The sequence below is a fragment of the Eublepharis macularius genome, chromosome 19 (genome assembly GCF_028583425.1).
Source record: "Eublepharis macularius isolate TG4126 chromosome 19, MPM_Emac_v1.0, whole genome shotgun sequence".
Classification (NCBI taxonomy): domain Eukaryota; kingdom Metazoa; phylum Chordata; class Lepidosauria; order Squamata; family Eublepharidae; genus Eublepharis; species Eublepharis macularius.
Genome location: NC_072808.1, coordinates 17,624,804 through 17,633,331, shown reverse-complemented (window position 1 = coordinate 17,633,331; position 8,528 = coordinate 17,624,804). Strand labels below are relative to the sequence as shown.

Below are 8,528 nucleotides of genomic sequence, written 5' to 3'. Positions count from 1 at the left end.
TATGGGAGCATGGCCAGGGCGGTTGGGGCTCCACCAAAAGACCCAGAACTCTCTGCCAGCAAGCCCTGCAGCAGGCCCAGCCTAGCCAGTGCTTTTTGACAGTGGAACGTCGTGCAGGGAAGCAAAAGGAAATGACAGGCTGTGCTGGTGCCTTCAGTGAAGATGCGAAAAGATCAGGTTCCCCCTAGAGCAGCGATGGCGAACCTATGGCACGTGTGCCACAGCTGGCACGCGGAGCCCTCTCTGTGGGCACGCAAGCCATGTCGCCGGATCACTAAGTCCAGGGCTCATTTGGAGGGGAAACGTGCTGCAATGGAGTTCCCCTATAGTTGAAAAGCGATCACGTGGGTTTTGGCCCTGCCCACGTGATTCCTTTTCCCCAATGCTGCCTCCCTGCTGCCAGTCTCTTTAGCAGCTGGAAGCGGAGGCAGCAGCTGGGCTGCTGGGCCTGGATTTCTAAAGGAGGGCAAGCAGTTTTCATTTAACTTGCTTTACTTGCATCGTGTCTCCTAAGTGAGTAAGAGAGAGAGTGCTTGCAAGACGCTGCTAGTGTAAAGAAAGGCAAGCAGCTTTCATTTAACTTGCTTTATTTTCATTCGTGGCTCATGAGTGAGTGAGAGAGAAAGAGAGATGTTAATTAGTTCGGACAACTGTATGAGTTGTTTTTTCTCAACTAAAACCTCAGTATTCAGGTTTAATTGCAGTGTTGGCCCTTTGAAATAAATAAGTTGGTTTTGTGTTGCAGTTTGGGCACTCGGGCTCAAAAAGCTTCACCATCACTGCCCTAGAGTGATACCGTCATTTTCTATTGTGGTGCAACAGTGACTCCTGCAGGTCACACCCGGAAGTAACCCATCATCACCTTTGAGCGTCCCCCAAGGACATTGGTTGTTGTGTCAAAGCAAAGCCATTCGAAACATAGTTTTGCCAGCTTTATTACGAAATATATTAGGAAAGAAAGGAGGGGGTTTCTCAGTCCTGCTGCTTGGCCCGGGACGCTTCAGCATTAGCCCGCAGAACAGCTCCAGGGCTTGGATAGGGGCGCTGCTGGAACAGGGGGCCAGCGGCAGTGGTATCTGCGCCAGTCTTGGCCTCGTTTCTCTTGGGCAGCCCGGTGGACCAGGTCCCCCTTGGAGTAAGAGATGGAGAGGATGTCAGAAACACTCTTGGCCTCACGATGCCTTTTCCCCATCCCAAGTGTTGGGCTTAAGCGCCTTCCAACCTCCCTCCTGCTTTGAGAGAAACACCCCTTTCCCTGCAACCCCTAGGAATTAAAGTGCCAACACCTTGAACACCTTAAAGTGCCAACACCTTGAACATCTTAAAGTGCCAACATCTTGAACACCTTAAAGTGCCAACACCTTGAGAAGCAATAGCTTAGATGCAAGAGAAGCAGAGCAGCGCTCCAATTGGCAGAGGAGGGGAGGGTGGTTTTCACCCTCCCAGCAGCTGAATTTCAGAAAACAAAGAAGCCCCCCATTCCACCAGTTCACTCTGCTCACGATTCTTTGGATCTAACCCAATGAAACAAAACAATACCACTTCTACATGTCATCTTGGGCACAGGATACAGCACAGACTGCTGCTGCAGCACAGTGGTTAAGTGTTTGGGCTGCCAATCGGCACTCTACTGGTTCGAATCCCACTAGCGCCATGAGCTCAGCAGGTGGCCTTGGGTGAGCCACCCCTCTTAGCCCAAACTCCCCAGCTGTATTGTGGGGATAGTAATAACACTAACTTGTTCACCACTCTGGGTGAGGCACTAATCTGTCTAAAAGAGCAGTATATAAGCACAGTTATTATTATCCTGACAATCTCTGCTTTCATTTAAGGGGGAAAAAAAGATGTTTCATTCTAGCCCTTACGGCTGCAAAAGATATGTTTTAAAATGTTTGGGCAATGCCTGCTGAAAAATCAAAAGCCAGAAAGATGGCCACCTAAACTTTCCAAGGGATGGGAACAGGGCTGCAAAGATCCTTGCTCCTTCCAAAGCCTGCCAAATAATGCACAACAACATTGTGAAATTACACAATACGAATAAAAGTCATTAAGGAGATTTGCACTATTAGTCCAGGATAGGAAGTTCAACTTTTCTTGGTGCAGGTTTTTCCTTTTAAATACTTTTAATAGCAAAGCCCAAAACTCCACTGCTTTTTGCAGTATGGCCAGTTCTCATGTCTTCCTGAGGTTTGCCTACTACAGCTGTCTAATTGCTGCATTAGCCAGAGTTCTTTGCGTGTATGGTTTTTTTTGTTTTGGACTGCCCTGAGAAACTCCTCTCCAGCGTTCTCATTTTTCTCTATAGAGGAATCTGATTCTTTGGAGGAGGGAAAACATTCCACTGCGTAAGTCCCCATTTGGGTTTGAAGTGCCACAAAATCAGCCCGCCTTAGCATACTTCGTTTACTGGAAAGAAACCATAATGGAAGGCCAGTGGAGAACAGACAAAGACCTGGCAACACTGAAAAGCATGTAGCTATTTTTTTTTAAAAAAGGGAAATTGGGAATGTTCCCTACAACTAGGAACACCTGAGCAACATAACATTAATAACATTCGATTTATATACTGCCCTTCAGGACAACTTAACGCCCACTCAAAGCGGTTTACAAAGTGTGTTATTATTATCCCCATGACAATCACCCTGTTAGGTGGGTGGGGCTGAGAGAGCTCTGAGAGAGCTGTGACTGACCCACAGTCACCCAGCTGGCTTCAAACAGAGGAATGGGGAATCAAACCTGGCTCTCCAGATTAGAGTCCTGCCACTCTTAACCACTACACCAAACAGGCGCCTATGCCTACTGTTTGAGAAGACCTGTAGGAATGGCAGTGCTCAACACAAACACACTCTTCCCATTCTCGACAGACTCACCGTGGGGCATCGGAATAAGCGCTGGGATCCATGGGGTCAAGTTCTTCGTCCTTCCGGCTTGCTGTGGAGCACAGACAAAGAAAGCCAGAGGAATGTATGGCTCCTTCCCTGTTACGACCCCGCCCCCTCCCCCCGCCCAGTTCCCAAGAAACATGTTCAAGGATGCAACATGTCACCGGGCACCTCTGGCAGGCTGTGAGCAACTCAGGAGCAGCCCTGCCGGGGATGAAGGGCACTTACACTTCTTGCTCTTGGGGTACGGTGCCAGCTCCTCCCGCCGGTGGTGTCGCCGCTCCTTCACCTCCTCCCGTTCTGTCTTCTCGTGCAGGCGCTCCATTTTTTCCTCAGCATCTGTAGAAAACAGGTGGGGTGTGTGTGTGTTGTGCTGCAGTTCTCAAGAGCAAGGCCCCAGCTCCACAGGCTTGGGAGTGGACTGACAGGGGCCCTTGGCTCTAGACCAGCAAGAGGCAGGCATTAGCAGCCAGCCCTGTGAATCATATGCAGATAGCTGCAGGCCACTTGGGTTGAAGCGCCCTGCTGCAATCATGCTATCATTCCTCCCCAGTCCACTTCAAAATCATGTCTGTTCTGTAGCAAAACGGACCTGCTCTCTGTGTTCCTTGAGGGGGGAAAGAGAAATGAGGATTTCTGCCTTCTGGCCCCCACCCCAAGAATTGTTTGAGAAATTGATCGCTCCAACTGTCCCCACAGTAATGATTTTAAGTGTGTGTGTGTTTTTAAATGCTTGGGGTGGTACAGATGAAGAATGGGGGTGAAAGAGAGGGATGAGTGAGTGAGATGATTGGTTGATGACTGAGCATGTGGGTGGAGTGAACTGCAGTTTTTAGTTAGAGTGGAGAGAAAATATTCAGTCTGGGCAGAGCAGGCAACTGTATGGAAGCCTGAGGGAATTCTCATTCTAGTTAGTCAACCTGTGTGGAAGCCTGAGGGGATTCTCATTCTAGTTAGTCAACCTGTGTGGAAGCCTGAGGGGATTCTCATTCTAGTTCAGTCAGGCAACCTGTGTGGAAGCCTGAGGGGATTCTCATTCTAGTTCAGTCAGGCAACCTGTGTGGAAGCCTGAGGGGATTCTCATTCTAGTTCAGTCAGGCAACCTGTGTGGAAGCCTGAGGGGATTCTCATTCTAGTTCAGTCATGCAACCTGTGTGGAAGCCTGAGGGGATTCTCATTCTAGTTCAGTCAGGCAACCTGTGTGGAAGCCTGAGGGGACTCTCATTCTAGTTCAGTCAGGCAACCTTTGTGGAAGCCTGAGGGGACTCTCATTCTAGTTCAGTCAGGCAACCTGTGTGGAAGCCTCAGGGGATTCTCATTCTAGTTCAGTCAGGCAACCTGTGTAGAAGCCTCAGGGGATTCTCATTCTAGTTCAGCTCAAGCCAGCTCATGCCACCCATTGGCAGTCTCACCAAAGTTGCTCTTCAGTTTCTTGGCTGCTTTAGTGATCACAGAGTTGGGGTCATTGGGCGAAAGCCAGGAAACCAGATCACTGTCGATGTTCCAGTAGTAAGGGAAGCCGCTGTGGAGGAAGATGAAGAAAGGTTTCATTCCTCACCAGTGCCAACATTTCCATACCCAGAGCATCCTTGTTATGTACAGCAACATGCATTGTGGAGGGTGGGGGCCTCTGGGGAAGGAGCAGTTGTTCCCTCCTGCCTCCCAAGAGACAGAGCAGCAGCACTTTGGATGTGACACGGCTGAAGGAGACATAGGAACCTGCTCATTCTCCCACTTGTGACAAAGATCCAACCCTCTAAACACCCACGCCATCCTGAACCTTGTGTAGTAGAACATACAGATCAAGAACTAGAATGGAAATACAAAGTGGCCACGATGGGGAGTGGAGAGAAGAACTGCTGGCACCCGGCCAGTTTCACCCAGCATCTCATCTCTGATGCTTCTGGGAAGATCATATGTGAAGGAAGAAGACCCATAGCTATTCTCGGCAGTCTAGTGTCCCCAGTGTCTGGCACACATGAGGCCCTATGATTTCAAAGGTCCTCAGCACCAGATCCAGATGTTATTGTATCTTGTAATACACTCACATGGATAGGAATTTTTTGTATCACACCTGCAATTCACCTTGGTTCCCAGAGAGAACAGTGGACTACCAATGAAAATAATTTTATTGATTATTAACACTCACATTTATCTTAAGGTGCCCTCCTATTGTTCTCTTTGGGAGGACGCTACCTAGTTGGACCCAGTGCTCTGACTTGACCATTTTGTTCACCCATATCCTTCTCTTCTTTATAAATCCCTGAGCAACTACCTCTTCAAGTACCACTGCCACCTGAATTCAGCAACTGGGGGTCCCAGACCTCCTCTTTCTTTCCCCCCAAAGTCCATGACGATAGCCATAGTGACAACTGGACAACAAACAGACTCATGCACACTCAAAACTAAAATCATTAGTCAGAAGCTTTATGAAACAAAAAAACCCCCCAAACTACATCATGCTGGTTTGGTACAACTGGACTGTTGGGCTTGGACTGAAGGGACCCTTGTACAAAAAGCCTGCTCAGCCACAACGTTGCTTTGGTGATCTCAGAGTATTCTCCCTCCGTTTCCCCTGCTTCGCAGGGCTGTTGTGAGAATAAAACTTTATGCAAGGCCCTGCTAAATGTGTTGCTGGAAGGGCATGATATATCCACAAGATAACACCACAAAATAACTGCCAGTTTTCATAATAAAGTATTTAGAGAGCTCTCATGGAGGGTTCACAAAACCAACAAAAAAGATCAGCGGTTTCCTATCCTCCAAGCAAGTCACAACATGTTGCAAGGTAGTTCCTCACCTTACTAATGGAGAGAGATCTTTTGGTAGTTGCCTAGTAACCCAAAACCCTCCTGTTGGTCAAGCAAAGCAGATAAATTAGCTGCTGGAGCTATCTTTGCTGCTCCACTGTACTGAACACTGGCAATTTTGAGGTAGAAATCTTAAACGGCGCTTACCAGAACGGGTCAACTACTTTGTACCAGTTTGGTGGCAGGTTCTCAATCCTGGTGGCTTCATAATCCACATGGTCGTCATCATAGTCTTCTGCGATGATTTCCTCCTCTGGCTCTGTTGGGAGAAGAGGCCAAGTCAGTAGCCAGTTTATTTAAAAGAAAATTATATAAGTATATGGTGAACTGGACAGTAGGGGGAGGAAATGGTCCAAGTGTCCCAGACCAAGCAATTTAGGGCACTTACTTACTTTTAGAAAAGGTAAGCACCAAAAATTTGAAGGGCCAGAGGAGATACTAACTTTATTAGACCCTTCAGGACAGAGTTTTAGACTGCAGCCCAGAGCTGCTTTTAAGAATACAAGTTTAACAGTTCTTATTTTAAGCATCCTCTGAAATGCCCCTGATGCTGGCAAGTAACAACAAAACAACAACAAAACAACAACAAATGTATATACTGCCCTTCAGGACAACTTAACACTCACTCAGAGCGGTTTACAAAGTGTGTTATTATTATCCTCATGAAAATCACCCTGAGGTGGGTGGGGCTGAGAGAGCTCTGAGAGAGCTGTGACAGACCCAAGGTCACCCAGCTGGCTTCAGGAGAAGGACTGGGGAATCAACCCCAGTTCTCCAGATTAGAGCCCTGCTGCTCTTAACCACTAACAGCAAACTTTCTGTACTTACCTGGTTCTACATGCTTCAGCAGCCCTCGCCTTGCCAGGCGGGACTGAAGCGCCACAGGCAGTGGCATCAGGGACGATACAAATGCAGGCAGGCAGAGAAGTCTTTCTTCGGCACAGGCGTCCCTATTTCCAAGCACACAAAGGAGACCTCATTACATTTCATCTCTGGCACTGAAGTCATCATTGCTTCCTCCCTCCCTGCTTTCTGAAAGAAATTCACACCCTTTCCTTATTCTCCTGCACAACTACATGCATTTCCTGGAAGAACCATTATCTGGTTCCAGGACCATCTGCAGCCTTTAAAGGCACTTCTGATTCCAGTTCCTGCAGTTCCAGCTGCAGACCTGCTTGCCTTTTTGGAACCAGCCTAGTCACCTTCACCATTCAGTTTTCACTAACTTGTCACAACTCATTTATCAAAACTCCAGCTTCTTCCCCATCCATCATGCCTTCGCAGTGTATCATCTCCATGTCCTGTCTTACAACACTCACAAACAAGATATATTCTTCCAGAAGTCTTGTTAAAACTTTTCCAGGAACCAAACTTTAAGTGGGATCTATTTAAAGATGCGCTAATACTATTTGCCACAATACTGTTTGAAGAATTCTCTCTCTGCATTTACCACCCATCAGATGTTTTAAACCACTCTGGATTTTCAAAAGGCAAATGAATTCATTAAAAGTTAAGAAGATACCCAAGTAGACAGTAAACAATGCTAGAATCAGAATGTTTATTGAATGAGACCAAAGCAATAAACTACGTAAGTAAAGCATGAAAAATTAACTATAAAATTATATTGATAAGACTACATAAAAGTACATTAGCACCATCAATATATGCAGGTGAATGAGTCTCAACCATTAAGTGCAGCTCAAGCCCAGATTTTCTTACCTGTCACAGCAAACTGTTCTACTCTCTAAGAGTGGTACAGATGCAAATCCGAAAGAAGGAGACTTAGTTTTTCCACCACAGAAAAGGAATGAATCAATATTTTTAAAGATTTCCCCAAGAAATTTATTTCTGGGCTCTGTATACAAAGGGCAGATAAAAGATAACGGGGAAGGTCTTCTGGGACGGAAGCTCCAAATACAAAAATGGGCAGCAATCGTTATTTTGTGTAATGACCATACAGAATAGCTGAGGGTGTGGTTTGAAACCTTAGAGACGCCATTCTAAGGCTAGTAACATACTATCTATTGCTTTAAATATGTGCTCCTATGTGCTACCTTTGCTTCATGTCGTCTAATGTCAATCCTAGAATTGCTTATGCTCTGTTTCAGCATTTCTTCAATTCTGTATGGAATTTTTTGTTAATGTTACATCTTTGTAAACTTGTACTTATTTACCCTATGGCATTGCTTATGGAAATGTCCGTGATATTAACTGTACTAATCTCACAATGTGTAATCTACCTTGAGTCTCAGTGAGAAAGGCGGACTATAAATGACACAAATAAAATAAATAAATAATAAGAGGCTGTGTCACGGCCCTTCTGGAACAACTAGAACCAGGGAGAAAATTTGGAACAGAGAGAGCAAACACTAACCTAGTCTGTTGATATCCTTAGTTCTGGTTAACTTTACTGGCTGCTTCCAGATTTCCTAAGCATAGTTCCTAGGGGAGAGGGCAAACCTGCGCCACTTTGGACTACCAGCGCAGAAGGAAGAACAAGGTTATTTAAAGGCTTAATTAGTATCCTGTCCCTGAGACCGTGACATGCTAGCTTTCTACAGACAAGGATTTTTTTCTCTCTCTCTGCAGGCAGGAATAACCCAGCACGTGAAACACCAGCTACAGTCTACACAGATACGAGGTTTACCAGCTCAGTGAAAACCGAGTCTCTCCTCAGGCAAGGAGCCCCCTGACCGTTCCCTCCCCGCCTTCTCTCCCCACTAACGCACCTTTCCCCGCTTCAACCGGGCCTCCCGATTCTTTTTGTCCCTAGAAAGCCACCGTCCCGATCAGGAAACCGGTCATCGCTCTGCACGTGACACCCTTCAACCAATCC

General features: G+C 46.6%; 1 protein-coding gene across 3 annotated transcripts; it reads right to left on the bottom strand.

Moving 5' to 3' along the window:
- Positions 1-919: 919 nt before the first annotated feature.
- Positions 920-8,510, bottom strand: PQBP1 (polyglutamine binding protein 1). Of its 3 annotated transcripts, none has more exons than XM_055003623.1 (7): positions 8,422-8,510; positions 6,521-6,642; positions 5,840-5,951; positions 4,295-4,404; positions 3,111-3,221; positions 2,871-2,931; positions 920-1,129 (listed from the first exon to the last, which is right to left on the bottom strand). In XM_055003623.1, the coding sequence occupies exons 2-7, from the start codon at positions 6,585-6,587 to the stop codon at positions 973-975; spliced, it is 618 nt and encodes a 205-aa protein (XP_054859598.1). In that variant the 5' UTR covers positions 6,588-6,642; positions 8,422-8,510; the 3' UTR covers positions 920-972. The 3 variants fall into 3 exon arrangements, with proteins under 3 accessions (XP_054859598.1, XP_054859599.1, XP_054859597.1); XM_055003624.1 differs by lacking the exon at positions 8,422-8,510 and adding an exon at positions 8,067-8,155; XM_055003622.1 differs by lacking the exon at positions 8,422-8,510 and adding an exon at positions 7,412-7,432.
- Positions 8,511-8,528: the final 18 nt, after the last annotated feature.